The 25011-nt window shown below is 38.8% G+C and overlaps 1 protein-coding gene across 6 annotated transcripts in view; it reads right to left on the bottom strand.

Annotated features, from left to right (window-relative positions):
• The window catches only part of LOC133520668 (transcription initiation factor TFIID subunit 6), a 48321-nt gene that overhangs the window by 13764 nt on the left and 9546 nt on the right, over positions 1-25011 (bottom strand). For 4 of the 6 annotated variants that reach the window (XM_061855282.1, XM_061855274.1, XM_061855267.1 and 1 more), the window contains 3 exons: positions 18742-18920; positions 8889-9004; positions 7999-8070 (listed from right to left, as the gene is read on the bottom strand). In XM_061855282.1, coding sequence (XP_061711266.1) covers positions 7999-8070; positions 8889-9004; positions 18742-18920 — 367 coding nt within the window. The remainder of the gene's footprint in view (positions 1-7998; positions 8071-8888; positions 9005-18741; positions 18921-25011) is intronic. The other 2 variants (XM_061855299.1, XM_061855306.1) reach the window with 1 other exon arrangement.

Below are 25011 nucleotides of genomic sequence, written 5' to 3'. Positions count from 1 at the left end.
GAAGTAATTTGTTACCAAATCGATTGAAATCTACAAACAAAATTAGTTTACTCTTGTATACTTCGATTTAATTTTTGTTAGAAAAAATATTGAGTGCTATTGTACATTCTGAGCTACACTTTTATTTTTTTGTATGCTTTGGCAATAGAAAATGCCTATAGAATGGTTTTTAGGTTCATCCATGGTATTTAAAAATAATAAAACGAATTATTAGTGTCGAGTAGCTGAAATACACAAACAACATTAGCAGGGGTCGTACAAAAAGTGCGGATGACGTCAAACCACTTATAGGATGATTTCAAATAGTATTTTTGATTTTCACGAACAATTATCACTTATCATTTATCAACCTCTTTATTAAACGATATCGCCACTTGAAATGAGTAAGTACGTTTTTGACTGACACATTGTCAATCAGATGAACAATAAATTGACTTCGTTATTGTTTAGCTATTGTATCTTCACGATTATATTTAGCTAAAATTTATATTTACTAATGTATAAGAAAACGCTCTAAAATGTCATCTTTACTCGAATATTGTGGCAATTTTCCGTTTTTGGAGGTACGTGACAAACACGTATACTGCTCTTGCTGTAATCAAGATATACCAACGAAGGTAAGCAATATTAAAAGACATTTGGAGACAACCAAACATGTCGGAAACGTAGAAAAAAAAGGGCAAAGTGAATTTAATATGAACCTTACAAATTTCATGATAGCAGCAAACATAACATCAAATTATCTTTTTTATTTTTACTAATCTTACCTACTGTTCCCACTTTTGACTATTAAACCTATTTATCTGAGGATCCCACAGACTTGTTCTAACTAATTTTAAATAATTATACCTTATGGTAACAAGTTTCGTGAAATTTATTTTATTCACTACATCACCCCATAATACAGGTGGTAACCTGTATTATTAATTCCATGGATTTATTTACGATTATTTTGTTACTTCATTAATACTACTTTGTAACTACATGTCACACGGAAGTTTAAATACAAACTCAAACATCAGTTTTGTCCGACCCCTGAACATTAGTAACAAACGTCAGTAACAGAGTTCTATGTTTTACTTTTATCGAACTGAAATTTGAACATTGTCATAGTGACATTCAGTTGAATTTCAACTATCTTGAAAATGTAACATAGAACCCTGTTAATATTGGGCCAGCGAGTTGTGTCCGAAGTGTGACGTCAACGGCTCTGTAGAATTCGCGCCAAAAATTATAAGCATTTCAACCGTTCTAAAATGTACATTTTTTAATAAAATAATGTGAAGCTTTACAAAGTATTTCTAGTTTTTCCGGTATTCAACATTAATTTCTTTTGATAAAATATACAGGGTGCTTTTGTTATTATTAGGCTTGGGACTTTTGGATGCTCGCCGTGGTTCTAATATCCACGGAGTCGCCATTATGTTATAATATTTTTTTCGAAGTCAAAGTCAAAGTCAAAGTGTAGAAATAAAATATTATATTAGATGTCATGATTTCTGCTGTTATACAAATTTAATGTATTTATTTCTTCTAGTTTCGGACTTCACATCTCTCCACAATCAGTTACAAATGGGTTATTATGGTGAGATCCCTTTCCTCAAATAAAACTACGAAATTCAGCATTTCTGTGACCACGATACATACTCGTTAACTGTCACGTACAACTACCACTATAAACTTCTGCAAAAAATGAACTTCCGATTACTTGACTTCGAACCCGGTGAAATAATTGAAGTAAGCAGTTGCACATTCCTAATTTCACCGGATTCGATTCTCGGCTGTTAAAATTTGTAAATACGCTTATTATTTTCTAATGGCTCCTCTACACGATGGACCATCATAGTGGCCCACTAAGCTGGGCCAGCGTGTAGAGAGGGTAGTGGTGTCGGATGGCTTATGGCGCGGCGGCATGGCGATGGGATGGCCGGGGTGTCGGTTTTTCGTCCGCACATCAAAGGCAGTGGACCAGCGATGGCTGTCCGCATCTACACGTGGCCCATCCCACAGTGCGTGCTCGAACGCGGTCGAGTAAGGACGTTCATGTTGTGTATTATTTTGATTAAAAATTACGAGTATGTGGCCGCATCACGAAAGAATAAAGTTTTTAGAGTTATATCGGGGAGAAAGCGTAACATGGAACCCCAAACATAAAGACGAAAACTATAGAAATAAGGTAGCAGGATATTTAAAAAAAAGTTTTTATAACAAATAGTGCACGAATTAATTAGAGGATTAGGAAAATTACTTATACATTACGCAGACATCTGTATATACAGTACATTCACAATTTAAATAAATAAATATACCAATAATAAAAGAAATAAATATTAGATACCTAAAAAATATATGTACATACATAAATTATATACATATATGCACAATATATACCTACACAGCGGCACATTAAAGAAGAGACAAGTAATGATTTTTAGTAGGGTTTTAAAGCTTTGAAGAGTTTATTGCACAAATTTAAATTGACTTAGTTGACAACCTGTCTGGCCTAGTGGGTAGTGACCCTGCCAATGAAGCCGATGGTCCCGGGTTCAAATCCTGGTAAGGGCATTTATTCGTGTGATGAGCATGGATATTCGTTCCGGAGTCATGGATGTCTTCTATGTATTTAAGTATTTATACATATGTATATAATATGTATATCGTTGTCTAAGTACCCACAACACAAGCCTTATTGAGCTTTCCGTGGTACTTAGTCAATTTGTGTAATACTGTCCTATAATAAGTAGTTTATTTATTTATTGCGATGGATAGATAACATCCACCATAATCTTCCACGTCATTTCTTTTTAATTACTTTATTATAGTGCAGATTAAGAAAAGGTGGGTACGTGGCGTATAAATAAATTGCTGCAGCGGCTAATGCTTCCACATCCATCTTGGAAAACGAATAGATCGCAACTGAATGTCGCCATCGTGTAGTGGCGTTTCAACCATCGCATGGCCATCTCGCTGGGCCAGCGCTGGGCCATCGTGAAGAGGAGCCATAAGATTGGTTTTGTAAATCCTTAGAACAAAAGTTTTTATGTCTTATGGTTTCAGATTTTTCTTAACTTGGATTAAAGATCCTGTACTGTATGGTATAGGTATTTGTATATCACTCTCGTGATACTACGTAATACCTCTGTATCGGCAGTGGGGCGACACTCCTCCTTTCGGCTGCGTTCGGCTCAGCATTGATCCGAGCAATTATTAGGGTTGGCACAATACACGATACAGTTACACGAAGAACCTCATTAAGGACTCGACCCAAGAGAGCTGAGAATCTTCACGGATGGATCAAATACAAGGTCAAGCACTGGCGCTGGAGTATTCTCAGAGGACCTAAATATACAGTTGTGTGCAATATAATAGCAGTACACTCTGCGACGAAGATCGTCTTATAGAAAAGTTTAATTTTTCTGGATGACTTGGGTTTAGATGTAAAACTTTGGAAATAATAGGAAAGATTCTAAATTACAATTATAGTACACAATTGCATTTTTTTCGTAGGGTTTTACGTTTTTATAGGAATTTCCGCAACTTAATAAAAACAGCCGATTTTCATGATATTTTTTTTGTCGAGTGACCCCGGTTTGTCGAGGAGGCTGAGACAGCTGAAGAGACCAGAGCTCCGGCTTTACAAACACCTACTAAACCCTACGTGTTACAGATAGCCCCCTCTGCAGAGCGTGCATGGAGGCAGAGGAGACAGCCGCCCACGTCATTCTTGAATGCCCAGGGTTGGCAGAGTACCGGGCACAATACCTCGGTTCGCCGGGGTCTCTCCCAGAAGTCGTCGGCAACATCAAGGGTCTGCTAGGCTTCTTGGTAGTGTTGGGTTGGCAAGAGTAGTGCCGACAACCCACCACGCAAAATAGGCGCGAAATATGATGTCGAGTTGCGGAAACCAAGCCCGCGAATACCTATAACCTATATAGGGTTGGCACAACTTGACGTCCCTATACGTGCAAGACCACAGATAGGATGACTTGAATGTTGACTACCCTAAATGGCCGAAAGGGATATTGCCATACATTAGAAAGGGATTCGTCCCTGAATCGCGTTTCTTACTTCGGTTTTATAGGAAGTCTCATTTCCGTACGGTAGTACGGTCACGTCTGAAAATATCGATACGGACAAAGTGCAAAAAGTATGTATATACTACCCTAATATATGGGCCATAAGGTCGTATGACCCACCCGCTGCAAAATGAACCCACCCGCTAGGTGGGTTCATTTTGCATAGGATTTTAGGAGCTTGGCACTCATTATGATATACATATTTTTGGCACGTCGATCGTGTCAATGTTTTCAGACGTGACTCTACTATTATTTATTCCATGGTATCGGGTAAGTTTCATAGTCTGGTAGGTAAGGTGTTAGGTAACTATCGACCTCTTACAAAGTAGTTAGTGTTATGTTATGGCGTGAGAAAAACGTTGCCCATGAATGGGTATTGTATTTTTAAGTCTAATTATTTGCACGCTACCATTTATAATTATTTAACTTAGGTTGGTTTGCGACGTATTACAAGGTCGTTATAATAAGAAACCCGATCGTTTGTCTTAGCAATGATATGATTTCAAGAATGAGTAGACTGATTAATTCTAATGATCCGACATAGGAATCCGCGGGGCAAAATTGGTTGACAAGTAGGGACGAGTTCCTGTATCGATAAACTCAACTATCGATGCTAGTTCTATACATATACTAGTGACCACTCAAGGGTTTGCCTGTAAAAATATGTTTTTATTAAGAGTAAAATAATAACATAATAACTCAATGTACTCTTCTTCGTTTTTAAGACAAAAAAAATATATAATTTGTGATGAGCATGGATATTCGTTCCGGAGTCATGGATGTCTTCTATGTATTTAAGTATTTATACATATGTATATAATATGTATATCGTTGTCTAAGTACCCACAACACAAGCCTTATTGAGCTTTCCGTGGTACTTAGTCAATTTGTGTAATACTGTCCTATAATAAGTAGTTTATTTATTTATTGCGATGGATAGATAACATCCACCATAATCTTCCACGTCATTTCTTTTTAATTACTTTATTATAGTGCAGATTAAGAAAAGGTGGGTACGTGGCGTATAAATAAATTGCTGCAGCGGCTAATGCTTCCACATCCATCTTGGAAAACGAATAGATCGCAACTGAATGTCGCCATCGTGTAGTGGCGTTTCAACCATCGCATGGCCATCTCGCTGGGCCAGCGCTGGGCCATCGTGAAGAGGAGCCATAAGATTGGTTTTGTAAATCCTTAGAACAAAAGTTTTTATGTCTTATGGTTTCAGATTTTTCTTAACTTGGATTAAAGATCCTGTACTGTATGGTATAGGTATTTGTATATCACTCTCGTGATACTACGTAATACCTCTGTATCGGCAGTGGGGCGACACTCCTCCTTTCGGCTGCGTTCGGCTCAGCATTGATCCGAGCAATTATTAGGGTTGGCACAATACACGATACAGTTACACGAAGAACCTCATTAAGGACTCGACCCAAGAGAGCTGAGAATCTTCACGGATGGATCAAATACAAGGTCAAGCACTGGCGCTGGAGTATTCTCAGAGGACCTAAATATACAGTTGTGTGCAATATAATAGCAGTACACTCTGCGACGAAGATCGTCTTATAGAAAAGTTTAATTTTTCTGGATGACTTGGGTTTAGATGTAAAACTTTGGAAATAATAGGAAAGATTCTAAATTACAATTATAGTACACAATTGCATTTTTTTCGTAGGGTTTTACGTTTTTATAGGAATTTCCGCAACTTAATAAAAACAGCCGATTTTCATGATATTTTTTTTGTCGAGTGACCCCGGTTTGTCGAGGAGGCTGAGACAGCTGAAGAGACCAGAGCTCCGGCTTTACAAACACCTACTAAACCCTACGTGTTACAGATAGCCCCCTCTGCAGAGCGTGCATGGAGGCAGAGGAGACAGCCGCCCACGTCATTCTTGAATGCCCAGGGTTGGCAGAGTACCGGGCACAATACCTCGGTTCGCCGGGGTCTCTCCCAGAAGTCGTCGGCAACATCAAGGGTCTGCTAGGCTTCTTGGTAGTGTTGGGTTGGCAAGAGTAGTGCCGACAACCCACCACGCAAAATAGGCGCGAAATATGATGTCGAGTTGCGGAAACCAAGCCCGCGAATACCTATAACCTATATAGGGTTGGCACAACTTGACGTCCCTATACGTGCAAGACCACAGATAGGATGACTTGAATGTTGACTACCCTAAATGGCCGAAAGGGATATTGCCATACATTAGAAAGGGATTCGTCCCTGAATCGCGTTTCTTACTTCGGTTTTATAGGAAGTCTCATTTCCGTACGGTAGTACGGTCACGTCTGAAAATATCGATACGGACAAAGTGCAAAAAGTATGTATATACTACCCTAATATATGGGCCATAAGGTCGTATGACCCACCCGCTGCAAAATGAACCCACCCGCTAGGTGGGTTCATTTTGCATAGGATTTTAGGAGCTTGGCACTCATTATGATATACATATTTTTGGCACGTCGATCGTGTCAATGTTTTCAGACGTGACTCTACTATTATTTATTCCATGGTATCGGGTAAGTTTCATAGTCTGGTAGGTAAGGTGTTAGGTAACTATCGACCTCTTACAAAGTAGTTAGTGTTATGTTATGGCGTGAGAAAAACGTTGCCCATGAATGGGTATTGTATTTTTAAGTCTAATTATTTGCACGCTACCATTTATAATTATTTAACTTAGGTTGGTTTGCGACGTATTACAAGGTCGTTATAATAAGAAACCCGATCGTTTGTCTTAGCAATGATATGATTTCAAGAATGAGTAGACTGATTAATTCTAATGATCCGACATAGGAATCCGCGGGGCAAAATTGGTTGACAAGTAGGGACGAGTTCCTGTATCGATAAACTCAACTATCGATGCTAGTTCTATACACCGTGTAACACGAGGAAACCGAAAGATTTTGACAGTGTATTACTGATCACATTTTGAGACTAAAATGTTAATACCAATGTAAAAAAAAAAAACATTTTCTTATCGTAACTTAGTGCAAAACGCCTTTTTGATCGCGATGATGCCATTATGGGGCGTAATCTAAATATGCTTATTGATAGATGTCAAAAAGTGACAAGTAACCTTTACAAGAATTAGTTTTTACAAAAAATAAAACGTAAAAAAATATTTTCAGTGCCAGTTTTACCATAACATTAACTTTTTATGTACAAATACGTTCCAAATTTGAAAAAAAAAATTTTTTTTGGTGAAATTTACTGAAACTCATATAACATTTTTTCCTTCTTTTGGCCTCAGAAGTACGTGGTTAAAATCTTTTGGGTTCTTCGTGAGCACCGTGTATACTAGTGATCACTCAAGGGTTTGCTTGTAAAAATATGTTTTAATTAAGAGTAAAAAAAATAGTTAAATAATAACTCAATATACGAGATTGCGAAGGCACTGAAAAATTACCGTAAACAATCATTTAGCCACCTGAAAAGGATTAATCAGCCAAGAAAGAGACTCTTAACGCCCGAAAATATGGAACGAATTCTGGTCGTTTACTTTAACAATAGTAAATATGACATTCACGAACAAAAAATTGGGATGAATAAAATTATATATTTTTTTTGTCTTAAAAACGAAGAAGAGTACATTGAGTTATTATGTTATTATTTTACTCTTAATAAAAACATATTTTTACAGGCAAACCCTTGAGTGGTCACTAGTATATGTATAGAACTAACATCGATAGTTGAGTTTATCGATACAGGAACTCCCTACTTGTCAAACAATTTTGCCCCACGGATTCCTATGTCTGTTAATGATAATTAGATGATACTCGTATATCACTCCTAAATTATATTATGCACTTTCTTCAAAACATGGCAAAACCTTTAGATGGCGCATTAAAAGTATAGAATTGAACATACATAATAGTAAAGATGAAAGCACGCGAGCAAGCGGCCAGCAGGTACAAGTGCGCATACCTGGACGTTTTGGGTACGCGGGGGCTGCGCGCTGTGCACAACCACGTGCCCTGCACTACTCGGCGGCTGGCTCTAGCGATCAAACAAAACAATACTTTGGTTGTGCTCTAACTCTACCTACGTTGAACATGCAAAACAAAATGCGGAACAATCTTACTTACATTACAGTATATACATACATTTTAAATGGAAGTGTTTGTTTACATTCCATAAATGCCTAAAATATTTGAATTGGTTGGGGATCGAAAGTTCCGTGTAGGTAGTTGTACATAGTTATTCGTCAAGTAAACCGTAATTAGTTTTACTAAGTAAAGGGCTAAATCTCTTATCAAGCACAATATTGTTGTGCATACCGGATGTATGTATAGGCTGTAATGTAAATATTAAAAGTAAACATAGTGATAATCATTCAATAGGACATTTCACTAGAAGAATATACAAAATTTTATTTCGTATATTATAATTCAAGTTCGGGTTCATAAATTGACATGCAGGCATGCGACTTATGCTTCAATATATCTTGCCGTGCCAAATTGGAAATAGATACCAGAATAGCAGAAATTTCAAAATGTCACAAAAACAGACCGAATGCTTACATAAGCCCTAGAAAATTCGGAATGATCCCGATGATGCATAAACGTACGCATTTTTATGAGAAGCATCATCGCTCCGGGAACAAGTGTGGTGACACTATGCGTCCTCTATTCTATTCTGTTATCAATGGCAACAACATTCCAACAAGATTTCCGTGCAAACAACATACACTATATAAAAGCTTACCAATGTGTTGAGACTTGCAAAAATAATTGGCCCCAGTTTGGGTACGATAATGGTCCAATGAACTTACTTGAGTTGGCTAGATGTGTCTGTGATATCGCGCTGAGACTAACCTGTGGCGGTTTCGGCTGCGAAACAATGACGAACTTCTGCGGCGGCGGCGTGGCTGGCGACGGCGACTGCGGCCCGGAACCGGCGCTCATCATCACGTTTCGGGTGCCTAAGCTATCTAAGGACAAGACGTCGACTAAAAATAGTATCACTTGTAAATAAGTAAGAACGAAGCAAGAAAAACTTGATACAGTTCCGAAAGTAACACACTTCAGGCTACCAGAGCGATAGGCGACAAGGCCTATTCCGATTTTTTGGTGGGTTGTTATTTCAGTCTTTATTTACTTTACGAGTATACAGTCAAGTGTTAGAATATGGGTGCACACAAGTTGTTCAAAAATATGTCCCATAGCTCTAGACGAATTACGATGTATGGGACATATTTTTGAGTAAGTTGCGTGAACCCTTGGACTAATAAAACTACGGACGTAGTTTTGTTAATACACAACTAGGATTCCATCATCCACCAATTTCCTAGTACTTACGCGCGACACACACATTAACAGTTATCTCTATGCCCTCATCCACCAATCTGCCGTCAGTCCGATCGAGACGTCATTGCCGTCATTTAAATAAATTAATGGAGGAAAAAAATAGAATATGCACGCAAAGCGAAGCAAAAGAAAAAAAGAAACGGAAAAACTTTTCATAGTTAAATTAACCAATTATCACGTTATCGTACGTAAAATCCCGATATTTCATTGATTATAAATTATCAAACTGCAAAAACTATGACATTATGACGTTTTTGACTCTATGTATAGAACGGACTATTTAGGTAAATGAATAAATTGTTGTTTGTTCATTGCATACTAGGTCGGTATGGTAATTTCCCGAGAATATGGAGATTAAAGACACTTTAATTACTATTGTTTCCTAAATTGACTGTGTTTGCATTTATTTGTGTTAATGTTATTTCATTCCGATGGTAGATATTATTATTTTATAGTACATATGGTGCTGCTTTCCTACTTTACATACTATTGTAGGTATTAACACTTTCCGCGGCTAGGTCAAACATTTAAAGGGCCATATGTACCGTAAAACGCTGTATATAATACACGTGCGAAAAGGTAATTCGAAAGTCATGTCGATTTAAAAAATATTTAATTTATCACCGCTCGTTGCATATTTCCTACTTTCCGCACTTGTATCTTAAATAAATATTAAATAATGTTTGTACGAAGTAATTCTACAACATATTTATTGTCGAAAATAGTGCTGTTTTTTTTATTTAAAAATATTGATATATTATATGATTTATATCTGAACTCTATGCGTGGACCCATATTTTTACACTTGACTGTACGAGCCCCAATGCATATTAGATCATCTAGTCACACATTAAAGTACGGTACTTCCTTCAAAGACTGTTATTTAAACCCAGGTTGATTTAGATGATGAATTGAATACGTTACACACGAAGTCATTAAAACCAGTTTAATCTTGCGTTGTACAAAGTGTAATAATATTATTTAATTTATGGTCTATGAATTTATATCTCCAAAAGAATATGACAATTCAATTACCTTATATAGTCTAAGATCCCAGAGCTGCCAGACCTTAGTTATTTTCTCATGAATAAAATGTATAGGATAATTAGTGTTAGTATGTATTTTTAATGTCTGCATACTTGTTATATTGGGCCGACGGCCATTTGTCCGGTAGAAGGTGCTAAAGTTAGGTAAAAATATTACTAACTTTTCTCAAATTCTCATGGCTGATTTTTATGTATGCGTTAGAAAATATTGTTAAAAATTGATAATCAACATTGCCAGACCATTTCCGCCGGTAACTTTTACTATATTGTAACTTATATTCTCATTCTTGATTTTTATACAAGGTGCCCGTGAGCATTGCGAGAAATTTTAACTAAGCATTCCTGGTAATATTTAGAAACTAAAATGCCATATAAAATTTTCTGGTATAGGCCAAGTTTCAGAGATAATTAAATGATTTTCGAAATCATTCTTTCGCCATAAGTCGGCACAAAACACATTTTTGACTGCGGTATTGCCACTTTGAGGTCTAGTCTGGACATACCTATTGATTGACATCGAAAAATTAAAAAAAATGTATTCGAGAGGCTACCCCCAAATAAAAAGAAAACTTTGTAGTTAATTTTAGGTTTTGTGTTTATCAATAAAAATTACGTTTTATGTACAGAAGTGTTCAAAAAAAAGGGGGAAAAAAAATTGTTTTATCGAATTTCACAAAAGTCATCTAACATTTTTTGCTTCTGTTGCCATCAGGAATGCACCGTTAAAATCTCTCTCAATGCTCACGGGCACCTTGTATATGATACTCAGGGAACTATTACAAACCATTTTGTAAGTAGCCAGACCAATAGGAGGGGCCGAACCACAAACCACCTAGACGCTGCAAACATGCTCTATAGTATGGGGACCGAGCCAGTCAATTTTTTGATGCCTACTATGACGTCACGCAAGCGATTTTGTGATGTGCAACTCTATCGCCATGGTGATCCTAATCTAAGACGTAGGTAAATCGACGTTTTTATGATAGATTGATATCGATTCTTGTATCGAAAATAAATCGAGTTAATGGACAAAAAATGCGAAGCGATTCCAGCACAGTCCGTGCTCCAGATTTGAGAAATATACTATAATATGAAGAACTTACTATATACGAGGGGGGGGGGTTTACGGTCGGCAACGCGCATGTAACTCCTCTGGAGTTGCAGGCGTACATAGGCTACGGAGACTGCTTACCATCAGGCGGGCCGTATGCTTGTTTGCCACCGACGTAGTATAAAATAAAAAAAACAATATTATTTATACTTAAGCTTAAACTTCATAAAGATCTTCGTAACACGAAACCGTCACAAAATCGATTATAAATCGAATTGCACAGCGATACTGCATGAAATATCGCAGTGTACAACACTAGTGGCTTAAAATAGACAGAATATGAGAAAATCCCTCCTACCATGCAACTAAACGATGTACGAAAGTATCGTTTGTTTGCTGTCCATTGCGACCTACAAATAAAATGCCTTTAGTGATGCATCATATATAAGCCGTAATGGATGGCGTACTTCGTAAACCACACGCACATCACACAAACACACATCGCACACGCATCGGCCTCCACAGTCACCAAACCCGTTGTCTAAACAGCAATGCTTAAATCGTCTGCAATAGACGCAAAGGCCTGTGGTGACTTCGTAAAGACACTATCTTTTGACTATCTTGGTAGAAAATCACGACATCATTACAAATTGAAAGTACATAAATAATTTTAAATTAAATAAGGCGATTATTTAATACCAAAATTACTTACTTATGAAAAGAAATGTCACCTTTCACACGGCTAACCGCTCTCGTCGTATTCGCAATGAGGCATTTTGTTGCGTGGCAATAAACGTCTGACACTTGTGATGTCAAGAGTACCACTGAGCGAGAAATAGTGCACTTTACTACTTAAAAACTCGCGCAAGTGTTGCCCAACCATCCCCCAGACCCACGTAAAGTTTTACACAGACACACATATAAACTTTATGTGGGTCTGGGGGATGGTTGGGCCCCTCCATAGATATCTATAGATTCGTTGTCATCGTCAGTTAGTATCGGGACCGATGTCGCCGCAGTTAAAAATGTGTGCATTTCAACTACAATTACAATATTGCATAAGGTTTACTCACACATAGACAGTGCACTTATACGTGCGATCTTGCGCTCTGGTTGGTACACACACGCGCTAAAATGATTGTAACTAGTAATTACACATTAAAAATGACAACCGAATTTTTTGAGAGTGTGTTTGTACCTTCTTAAGTTCAAAAGTCTTATCTTCATACGATATTCATAACACATGTGGCATTTTGCTTTCGAAGCTATTTTGACAGCCATCCAAACTACTCATTCGTCCATTCATTCACTCAATAGAGATAGGCAACACCAAAAATTGTTATATCGATAAATGTATATGAACGAATTAATGATATTTGACTATCATTTTGCATCATTTGTATGCTACTTACATAATTTAGAGTAAAAATCGTTTGAATTCAAATAAATCACTATCACTACATGAAATTGCAAAATTATATACTCGTACATTTCGATACGAATGCACGACTCTGGACTAATAAGTATGAAATATGCTGGCTTTATTTCTATAGTTAAAAATAAATCTTTACTGTGTACCTCAAGATATATTCATAATTGAGTTTTAGCGTTCTGTGCCAACAAGATTCTTTAATTTAGTAAGCATATGATGTCCGCCGCACCAACCTTCAACAGATCGTATCTTAAGTAAGCGAAATAGATAGGCAATCACTTGGCCGGTGGTAGATTTTTACAGGTGGCGCCAGTACAGGGCTATAACCGCGAACAACGAAGTTCGGAAATTGCAGGCATCTTTCTCTGTCACTCTAGTGACGCCCTAATTGGAGTAAAAACCACCTTGGTGTTCGCGGTAGGCTCTCAAGTTTCCGAGTCAATCCTAACAATATGCAGTGTCAAATCATTGTTTTTTTGTGTTGATATTTTATGATCCGGACGTTAGTCTTTTTAGATAAACTCCATAGAACATAACTTGAAACAGAGGCAATATTTGCTGGTGCCATTTATAAAATACCTTTGTTTGTTTATAAATAATAAAACAGGGTCATTTTATTAAATACATAAATTACATTTTTATTTACAGCAAACCAAATGTGGTTATAATTATAAATCAAACAGCAACAAAATGTGTTTCTTTGTGTGGAAATGTAAACAAAGTGAACAAACTTGCACACTGAACGGATATAGCAAAAAAAGCGGCCAAGTGCGAGTCGGACTCGCCCATGAAGGGTTCCGTACCATTTATGACGTATTAAAAAAAACTACTTACTAGATCTCGTTCAAACCAATTTTCGGTAGAAGTTTGCATGGTAATGTACGTCATATTTTTTTAGTTTTAACATTCTTTCATTTTAGAAGTTACAGGGGGGAGGGGGACACATTTTACCACTTTGGATGTGTCTCTCGCGCAAAAGTGTTCAGTCTAGAAAAAATGATATTAGAAACCTCAATATCATTTTTGAAGACCTATCCACAGATAGACCCCACCCGTATGGTATAATGAAAAAAAAAAATATGTTTCAGTTCTAAGTATGGGGAACCCCCCAAAATTAATTGTATTTTTTTGTGAAAATCTTAATGCGGTTCACGGAATACATCAAGTTTCAACAGTATAGTTCTTATAGTTACGGAAAAAATGGCTGTGACATACGGACGGACGGACAGACAGACAGACAGACAGACAGACAGACAGACAGACAGACAGACAGACAGACAGACAGACAGACAGACATGACGAATCCATATGAGTTCCGTTTTTTGCGATTTGGCTACGGAACCCTAAAAATACAAAATCTGATTATTCGAAATAATGTTTATTAAGTGTGTAAAGTTCTATGTGGGCGCTATAAGAATCGCTGCACAGTTATCTTGGTCTGACTCTGTTACATTTCATTCGTATCCCTACTCAATACTCGTTACCTACATATACAACTACACAGAACATATATAGAACATCGACTGAGTCGCAGCTCTAGCGCTTTCCTCGCTGCTATTATTTTGACATATTACTTCATTATTGAGACTAATGTCATAGTTCACATGTTCATTGCCCATTGCGCGTTAGCTTTGAAAACAACAATGAAGAAAGTATATACAACAAGCAATGGATGACTTTTAAATGTCCGGCAATGGACAACGTATTTTATTATTTTTTGCCGATTTTATTACACAAATAGATCGCTATTCGTCTTACCTGTGATAAGTAACTCCATAATTATTTAAATTAACAGCGATTTTTGCACGTAATTACGGCGCAAACCGGCATTTTGCTCTGATATTTACACCGCAACGGCTGTCCATCAAATGACAATGCGATCGTGCTTTCTGATCATTTTGATCAGAAAATAGAGACACGCGCCTAGCTGTCAAACCACTTCTCCTTATATTCATATTTCTGTGGGCCCCTCCAATTGGTGTGGCTACTTACAAAATGTAGTTCCCTGGGTATCATATATAAAAATCAAGAGTGGGACTATAAGTAAAGTTACAGAAATGTTATGATAGCTTTAAAGCGTCTGGTAAAAGTTACCGCCGGCGGAAATGATCTGGCAATGTTCATTATCAATTTTTAACAATATTTTCTAAAACATACATAAAAATCAGTCATGAAAATTAAAGACAAGTTAGTCATATTTTCGCCTGTCTTTAGCACCTTGTACCCAGCGTTGGCCGAATCGTTAATGCAATAAAAATTATTGGCCATTAACCATTATAAACTGAACCGTAAACTGTAACCGTCCGTTACGGTTACAGTTCAAATAATAATAGTTAATTACAATTGCAAAATTCGCGTTTTACTCTAAATATACGTTCTTTATGAAAATATCGTGTAAGGCAACATACAAGCTTATTAAATTCTACACAAAATAGTCCCAGACATCTTCGCGGAATAATTACGTCTTGCTATAATAATACTTGCTGAACCCAGATTTAGCGCTTATACCCTTTCAGGGTATATTCTCTTAATAGGAAACTTGAGAAGAATTCCACTTTTAACTATAGGTACAATTGTACATGATCTATCCCAATATCAATATTTTACTTGACTGCGACTCAACCAAAAAGCAGGGTTATTGGGTTTTAAGTACTGCTGTAGCTTAGGATACTGGACCAATTTAAAAAAAATGATGTATCGGTAGATTCCTGTTGCCATTCACAACCTATTTTCAATTGTTCTATTAAAGAAAAATCAATACAGCCGCCTTAAGAGAAATCCGAATATTAAATCATATTTTTTCTTCTAGCGCCTATACTATTGAGCGGATTTCAATAAGATAGACATCAGTAGATCCATAATTAGTACACAAGTGCTATGCAATATGGTTATGGTTTAATTTTTCTGTAATAAAACAAGTGTACGCAAGTTGTGAAGGGTAAGAAAAATCTACCGACACGTCATTTAAAAAAATCCGTCCAGTATCCTTACTACAGGGTCTACTGAATCGTCATTAATTGAGGTATAGTACTAGAGTCGGCATTTCCAACTACTAACGATAATCTACCTTATTGTTTATAGAATATTTACACAAAAAATATATATTAATTGTTATCTTGTAATTTTTTTAAGCATTTATATTATACTTAAAGATTTTTTTTTGTTATAAGCGCAATTTGATCACAATTACTACGAGCAAGAGAGTCAAACACAAAAGGGTTTAAGACTACTGTTATAAATTTGAATATCGGCAGTGTCACAAAAGAAACAAAAATCAATTACACTGTAATGGAAATAATTAAAATTGTATCTAGATTTTTTACAGTACGTGTTTCATTTAGGCAGAAAATGAACAGTTGTCATAACAGTTTCGCCTCTGACTAGCTATTATTCTTAAGCTTAGTGACAGACGTCAAACGCCGAGAATGGCGGACACAATTTGTTCCCGGTAGCGTGTCTAGTATGAGTGTCTAGTACGTAATACATTTATGTCAGTGTCATCAGTACTTAAACAACCCGACTTTCTGGTTAAGTCGCAGTCGAGTAAAATGTTAATATTGGGGTAGATCACGTACAAATGTATAGTTAAAAGTGGAATTCATATTCCTTCGAGTTTCCTTTTAAGAGAATGTCACCTGTATAAGCGTTAAAGTTAGATTCAGCAAGTTTATTCTATAACAAGATGTATTTTTTCCGCAAAGATATCAAGGACTTTTTTGTGTAGAATTTATTAAAACTTTAATGTTGCCTTACACTATATTTTCATAATGAATGTAGATTTAGAGTAAAACGCGAATTTCTCCTGAATGGTACATATTTTCCAAGATGGCTGCGATTCCTCAAGGTCCCCAAATTTCAAATGGTGTGGGCATGAAAAAGGGGCCTTTAATTTATATACATACCCAATTCCATGACTGTTCCAGAGATTTAGAGGTTGGTCCTAATCCGATTGTGCTATTAATTTTAATATAATTATGTCATTAAAATTAACATCTTGCCATCAAAAAATTATGTCTAGTTCATATGTGAAGCAAAACAGGTCGTCTATTTGAGATATTTTTTTTTTTTGTTTATTTTAAAAAAAGGGTATTTCTATTTAAAAATAGAATATTCTTAGTAATCTCAAATGAATAGATGGCAAATTTAGAATAAATATTGTTTATATAATATTGTTCTGTAATAATTATTTTATCATAATGTTAATCCAGTGGCTAAAGAAGTGTAGAAAATTATTTTTTCCAAAAACAATAACGGCAAATCTACCTAACAAATATCCAAGGACCTTTCGTTGCAAAGATATAACAGCAGAACAGTCTCCCGTTTAAAGAGACCTGGTCGTCTACGAATAACCAGCAAACAGGATTCTGAGGAAGATCTTCAAGAAAAATCGCCGACGAAGAGCAGGAGAACAAGCTGCACGTGACGCAACAGTAAATTAACAGGTTGAAATTCACTCAGAAACAACACTGGACTGCCGATCAGTTGCGGAAACTAATATAGAGTGACGAATCCAAATTTTAAGTCACCGTTGGCAATTCGAGAAAAAGAATGCATTTTAGTCTTAAGCGCAAGATGGAGTTTCCACCATCCGTAATGATTTGGGGTTGCATGTTAGAACATAGAAATGCATTTACTTCTCAACAAGACATTGCCCGATGTCATACTGCAAAGACAAGGATAGCTTGCCTTAAGTCCAAAAAAAATCTACCATGTCATGGTCGCCCAGCAGCCCGGATTTGTCTCCCATAAAAAAATGTGGTGGATGAAGAACAGGTTGGGGAAGGACCCTTCTAGATCAAATGCTGACCTTAAGGACAAACTTTCCTGTGTCTGGAATGGAATAACCACTGAAGAGTGTAGAGTTGGTAGATTCAATGCCGCTCGGGATGAAAGCCGTTTTTAATACACACTTTTTACACACTTATTTAGCTTCACCGCGTATCTTCTTTGTATACATCTACATATATATATATATGTGCTTCAAATCTTGTAACTTAAATTTGAACCACTTCCTGGTGTCTGTTTGAGCTGAAATTTGATATACTTCTGTATTTCCGATGACAATGCAATAGTATACTAAAATGGAGCTGATCTGATGATGCAGTCGGAAGGTAGCCAAAGGAACTCTACGATGGGAAAACTTAAACACATTGAGTTTAGGCTCATTTGAAAGGTCTCGAGCGAGAAGTACTTGATAGACATACAAAAAAGAGAAAGTGCAGTCGGCAATAAAAGTGTGTCAAAAATATTCTTGACGGTTACTTGTTTGATGCAAAGGGTGACGCCACCAAGTAGTAGTAGATGTTCTATTTTGCATCGGCTAAACGGAAGACGAATTTTTTGTGAGTTTGAGTGTGTTTTGTGAACATTTGGCAAAATTATGTATTTTTTATTCCCTATTGTGAAAAGACGCCAGTTTCTTTTATTTGCTAAATAAAATATTATTTGTAATGTTTATTGTTTCTAAGTTACATGTTCTACTAAACATTTAATCCTCTTGACTTCTGAGGTTGAAGTTAGGTTAACACATTTTTTTCTACCAGAAGAACTCATTTGCATTGGGGCTCGTATACATACATATTCCACCACAAATGTGCGTACCTATTGTAACACAAGCATGTGCTACTGTGTGCTGCAGGCTTCTCAACTGCCCATATGGTTACTGTAAAATGAATGATTCTGTACATCGTACACCGCAGTGGGCTTCACATTGGGATTCGTTTAAGTTTTTACTAAGTTGTAAATTAACTTTTGGCAATAATTTCGAGAACTGTTTCAAATTAGAGTTATGTACGTACCATAATCTTGTAAAAGTTTAAAGTGATAGTTTACCAACGGTTTTTGATGCGAGCCCCGAGTGCGGCAGATGCGGTGTGGGCGGCGCGGGCGGCAGCAGCGGCGGCGTGCACGTGACCACGGCCACGGCGCCGCCCGCCGCGCCGCCCGCCGGCGACGCGCGCAGCTTGCTCACCATCTGCTGCAGGCTCGGGCCCAGGTACCCGTAGTCGCGTCTGCAAACCACACTTATTTTTAGGACCATAAATTAAGAGTGTACCCGAGTCACACGTTGAGTTTTTTTTCTTTAAGTTATTGCAAAAGCCCACTTCAATAAATTCAATAGAACATTAATTTCTACAAAAGCTATGAAATTGGGATAAGATCTCGAGCTAATTTTATTGGGACGTCATGAGCCGTCATTGTTAGGTGGCGGGACTACAATATGCTGCACATGTATACAGTATATATTTCTGATGCCGCTGATCATCGTTTGTCCCTTTCCGACGTATTGGTATGATGGAAAGGGACAAACGATGATCAGCGACATCGTAACTTTAGTACAAGTTTATGAATAAGGGGGTAAATGTATAAGCCGAGGCGTAAGGGTTGCGTAGGATGAGGTAAGAACGTCATAAGAGCCCTTATTCCTTGGAGCGTTCTCCGATTTCACGAAATAACGCTCGATAGATGGCGTTGGCGCTCGGTACGCGAGCGCCGGCAACGTGACGCGCGTTTCAATGCAGAATAGAATAATCTTGATAGTTTTCAATATAATTTCAAGCAACATTAATTTTAGTGTTATATGATATCATATGGGCACTCTTTATTTTATTTTATATGCACAGTAGTTTTTTTTTTATGTACACTACTACTAAGTGTACAGACTACAGAGTGTACTACAACCCTTGCTCTTTATTCTGTCTCTTTCACACCAATGGAAAATGAAAAAATTAGTAAATGACTGCAGGTATAAATAAAGTATATTAGTGCGATAGAGAGACAGATAGTGTTTCGTTGTCGTGACGTAAAAGATTGTCATGTTGGCTATGCACCCATGGCGCCTAGCCAGCATGACAATCGTTTGCGCATGTTAGCGCGATAGAAAGACAGATAGTGTTTCGTTGTCGTATCGTATACGATTGGCATGTTGGCCACACACTTGCTTGGTGCCTAGCCAAAATACCAATCTTTGGCGTATATTAGTGCGATAGAGAGACAGTAGTGTTTCGTTGTCGTATCGTAAACGATTGGCATGTCGGCTACGCACCCATGATACCTAGCCAAGAAGCCAATCGATTGCACATATTAGTGCGATAGAGAGACAGATAGTGTTTCCTTGTCGTATCGTAAACGTTTGGCATGGTGGCTACGCACCCATGCTGCCTAGTCAAGATGCCAATCGTTTGCGCACATTAGTGCTATAGAGTTTCAGTTTTATTTGAAATCACGTTAGGGTTTGTATTATTATTTTTGACCTGAATGAAGTCCATCCAGGTTCTCATGATGGAGTCAGGAGTTGGTCACCAGGAGGCCTACCTCGAACCACGTTCGACGTGTTGCCTCTCTGTCGCACTTGTAAATTCGTACGTAAGTGTGATAGGGAGGTAACTCGTCGAACGTGGTTCGCGGTAGGCCCTCTGAACTCCTAATCTATTCATTATAATTCCATCGTGTTTGGGCTCAAAAGATTTGCCCTGACGAACACCATCGATCTAGACGAGGTCCAGCGTCTCATGACGGAGTCAGGAGTTGGTCACCAGAACTCCCCAGAACTCCTAATCTACTCATCATAACTCCATCGTGTTTGGGCTCAATAGATTTGCCCTGATGAGCACCATCAATCTAGATGAAGTTCAGGGTCTCATGATGGAGTCAGGAGTTGGTCACTAGAACTCCTAATCTACTAATTACAATTCCATCGTGTTTGGGCTCAATAGATTTACCCTGACGAGTACCATCGATCTAAATAAAGTCCAGGGTCTCATGATGGAGTCAGGAGTTGGTCACCAGAACTCCTAATGTACTCATTATAATTCCATCGTGTTTGGGCTCAATAGATTTGCCCTGACGAGTACCATCGATCTAAATGAGGTTCAGGGTCTTATGATGGAGTCAGGAGTTGGTCACCATAATTCCTAATCTACTCATCATAACTCCATCGTGTTTGGGCTCTGTTACATATGTGTGCGTGAGGCTGCGTCCACACGCTGTTAGTTGTTTAAATATATGCCAGTGCGCTAACGGCCGTCTGTGGTTTTACTCGCTCCTATCCCGTATTTATCAGTGGCGACGAGGATGGGCGAGCGATGGTAAATGCACCTAAACCTAAGAATGTTAACGAGTTACAGTCTTTCTTAGGGCTCGTAAATTATTACCGGAATTTTGTACCGGAAGCATCGACAATCCTGAGTCCATTGTATGACCTATTAAAAAAAGGTATAAAGTGGCATTGGTCTAGCGAGCATGACATCGCGTTTAATAACATTAAAAGTGTCTTAGCGTCGGATCAGGTCATTTTAACAGTTGATGCATCCCCCACCGGTCTATCTGCTATTTTATCACAGATCGAATCAGATGGCACCGAAAAACCGGTTTCCTTTGCCTCGCGCAGTCTTAACGCAGCCGAAAAACGTTACTCGCAGTTACAGAAGGAAGCTACTAGTATCGTGTTTGGTATACGTCGATATCACCAGTATCTGTACGGAAGGTCGGTACCATTCGTTTTACGCACTAGATTGTGACTTACCTGAGATACCCTTACCCTCTGCACTTCTTGCGCCGCCGCCACAAACGCCGCCGCCGCCATCGCCGCCGCCGCTGCAAACGCCGCCGCCGCCGCAAAAGCCGCCGCCGCCGCAAACGCCGCCGCCGCCGCAAACGCCGCCGCCGCCGCCGCAAACACCGCTGCCGTCGCCATTGGCGATACCAACCCATGGACCACTGCCGGGTCCATCGCTCGCGCGGACTATGGCCACATCATCGGACGACCCCGTAGAGGAAGGAAGTAAGACAAAGGCTGAAGTGAGAAATGAGGGGATAAGCTCAGATGATGAGGATGAATTCCATGAGGCGGAAGCAGAAGGCCAGGGACCAGATTTGCCAGACGTGGCAAGTGATGCGCCAATAGTCCCCAAAAGATTATTACGCAAGCGTACCAATATTAGTTTTAAGAAATATTTTTAGGAATTGTTTTAGGTTAGTTATGTAACTAGGGGGAGGAAGTGTTACATATGTGTGCGTGAGGCTGCGTCCACACGCTGTTAGTTGTTTAAATATATGCCAGTGCGCTAACGGCCGTCTGTGGTTTTACTCGCTCCTATCCCGTATTTATCAGGCTCAATAGAGTTGCCCTGACGAGCACCATCAATCTAGATGAGGTCCAGGGTCTCATGATGGAGTCAGGAGTTGGTGCTAGAACTCCTAATCTACTCATTATAGATCCATCGTGTTTGGGCTCAATAGATTTACCCCGACAAGCACCATCAATCTAGTTGAAGTCCGCGGTCTCATGATGGAGTCAGGAGTCGGTCACTAGAACTCCTAATGTCCTGATCTACTCATTATAATTCCATCGTGTTTGGGCTCCATAGATTTGCCCTCACGAGCACCATCGACCTATCCTCGATCTATCGAAATCTTTTGAGCCCAAACACGATGTAATTATAATCAGTAGATTAGGAGTTTTGGTGACCAACTCCTGACTCCATCATGAGACCCTGGACCTCATCTAGGTCGATGGTGTTCATCAGGGCAAATCTTTTGAGCCCAAACACGATGGAGTTATGATGAGTAAATTAGGAGTTCTGGTGACCAACTCCTGACTGCAGCATGAGACCCCGGACCTCATCTAGATCGATGGTGTTCATCAGGGCAAATCTATTGAGCCCAAACACGATGGAGTTATGATGAGTAGATTAGGAGTTCTGGTGACCAACTCCTGACTTCATCATGAGACCCTGAACCTCATTTAGATCGATGGTGCTCGTCAGGGCAAATCTATTGAGCCCAAACACGATGAGGTTATGATGAGTAGATTAGGAGTTCTGGTGACCAACTCCTGACTCCATCATGAGACCCTGGACCTCATCTAGATCGATGGTGTTCATCAGGGCAAATCTATTGAGCCCATACACGATGGAGTTATGATGAGTAGATTAGGAGTTCTGGTGACCAACTCCTGACTCCATCATGAGACCCTGGACCTCATCTAGATCGATGGTTTTCGTCAGGGCAAATCTATTGAGCCCAAACACGATGGAGTTATGATGAGTAGATTAGGAGTTCTGGTGACCAACTCCTGACTCAATCATGAGACCCTGGACCTCATCTAGATTGATGGTGCTCGTCAGGGCAACTCTATTGAGCCCAAACACGATGAGGTTATGATGAGTAGATTAGGAGTTCTGGTGACCAACTCCTGACTCCATCACGAGACCCTGGACCTCATCTAGATCTATGGTGCTCGTCAGGGCAAATCTTTTGAGCCCAAACACGATGGAATTATAATGAGTAGATTAGGAGTTCTAGTGACCAACTCCTTACTCCATCATGAGACCCTGGACTTTATCTAGATTGATGGTGTTCATCAGGGCAAATCTATTGAGCCCATACACGATGGAGTTATGATGAGTAGATTAGGAGTTCTGGTGACCAACTCCTGACTCCATCATGAGACCCTGGACCTCATCTAGATCGATGGTGTTCGTCAGGGCAAATCTATTGAGCCCAAACACGATGGAGTTATGATGAGTAGATTAGGAGTTCTGGTGACCAACTCCTGACTCAATCATGAGACCCTGGACCTCATCTAGATTGATGGTGCTCGTCAGGGCAACTCTATTGAGCCCAAACACGATGAGGTTATGATGAGTAGATTAGGAGTTCTGGTGACCAACTCCTGACTCCATCACGAGACCCTGGACCTCATCTAGATCTATGGTGCTCGTCAGGGCAAATCTTTTGAGCCCAAACACGATGGAATTATAATGAGTAGATTAGGAGTTCTAGTGACCAACTCCTTACTCCATCATGAGACCCTGGACTTTATCTAGATTGATGGTGCTCGTCAGGGCAAATCTATTGAGCCCAAACACGATGGAGTTATGATAAGTAGATTAAGAGTCCTGGTGACCAACTCCTGACTCCATCATGAGACCCTGGACCTCATCTAGATCGATGGTGTTCGTCAGGGCAAATCTTTTGAGCCCAAACACGATGGGATTATAAAGTAGATTAGGAGTTCTGGTGACCAACTCCTGACTCCATCATGAGAACTTGGACTTCATCCGGGTCAAAAATAATAATGCAAACCCTAACGTAATTTCAAGTAAAATTGCGTTTTTCAGAAAATCGCCGCCAAATAACACTAGACCCTACTCATAGTGTTGTGTTCCTGCCGGTGAGTAAGGTTGCCAGAGCTCAACGAGGGGCGGGAGGGGGTTAGGGTCGGCAACGCGCATGTAACTCCTCTGGAGTTGCAGGCGTACATAGGCTACGGATACTGCTTACCATCAGGCGGGCCGTAAGCTTGTTTGCCACCGACGTAGTATAAAAAAAAAGGACCACTGAAAATCCATCAATAAGCGAGTCTGTTGTTAAGCATAGTGTAAAAAATGAACTTTTATTAAGATTTGCTAATCGCAGTATATAGCACTTCTCGGAACTCCGTAGCTGATTACGAACGCAACGAATGCCTTACAATCGAGCACAGGTCCGTCCTCTAAGCGCGCTCCGCGCGGACTGAGAGCGGGGCGTCGCTGCTGCGTGATTTATACGTGTTTAAAAAAAATATAAATTTACGGCAATGTAGGTCCCATAGTTATGATTTTTTTTTTATAGGTTAACATAAAGTTACAGTTTGCTATAATATTATTTTTAAAGCAAAATATGCGTACAATTTGCGGAAAAAAAATATAATAAAACCCTGTTTTCGCCAAAAAAATGAAGAAAACTCGGAAGGTATTTTATCAGCTTTTTCAAATGAATCTTCGATTGTTAATCATTCCAGCCCCTAGTACGAGATATGTTGAATCAAATTGTAGTCATTCATGTACCAAATGATTCTTGTTTACAGCAAAATTGAGAACCGAACCGCTACATCTCACTGCAAAATTTGGAAAAGACTCCCAAAAAAACTCATTAAAAAAGAGGTTTAAAAGAGAAAATGAAAATTTGAACTGTTGGAGCCGCTAGTTTAGGAAACGATTATTTAAGTACGTTACCAGTTTTTGAATAAATACTAATAGTTACGTCGTAATCTTGAATGAAAAAGGAAGCATTTTACAAAATACGCTCGTCTGTAGGAATAAGGACTCATAACGGTTA

The sequence above is a fragment of the Cydia pomonella genome, chromosome 1 (assembly GCF_033807575.1).
Source record: "Cydia pomonella isolate Wapato2018A chromosome 1, ilCydPomo1, whole genome shotgun sequence".
Lineage (NCBI taxonomy): Eukaryota > Metazoa > Arthropoda > Insecta > Lepidoptera > Tortricidae > Cydia > Cydia pomonella.
This window is presented reverse-complemented; position numbering and strand designations above follow the sequence as displayed.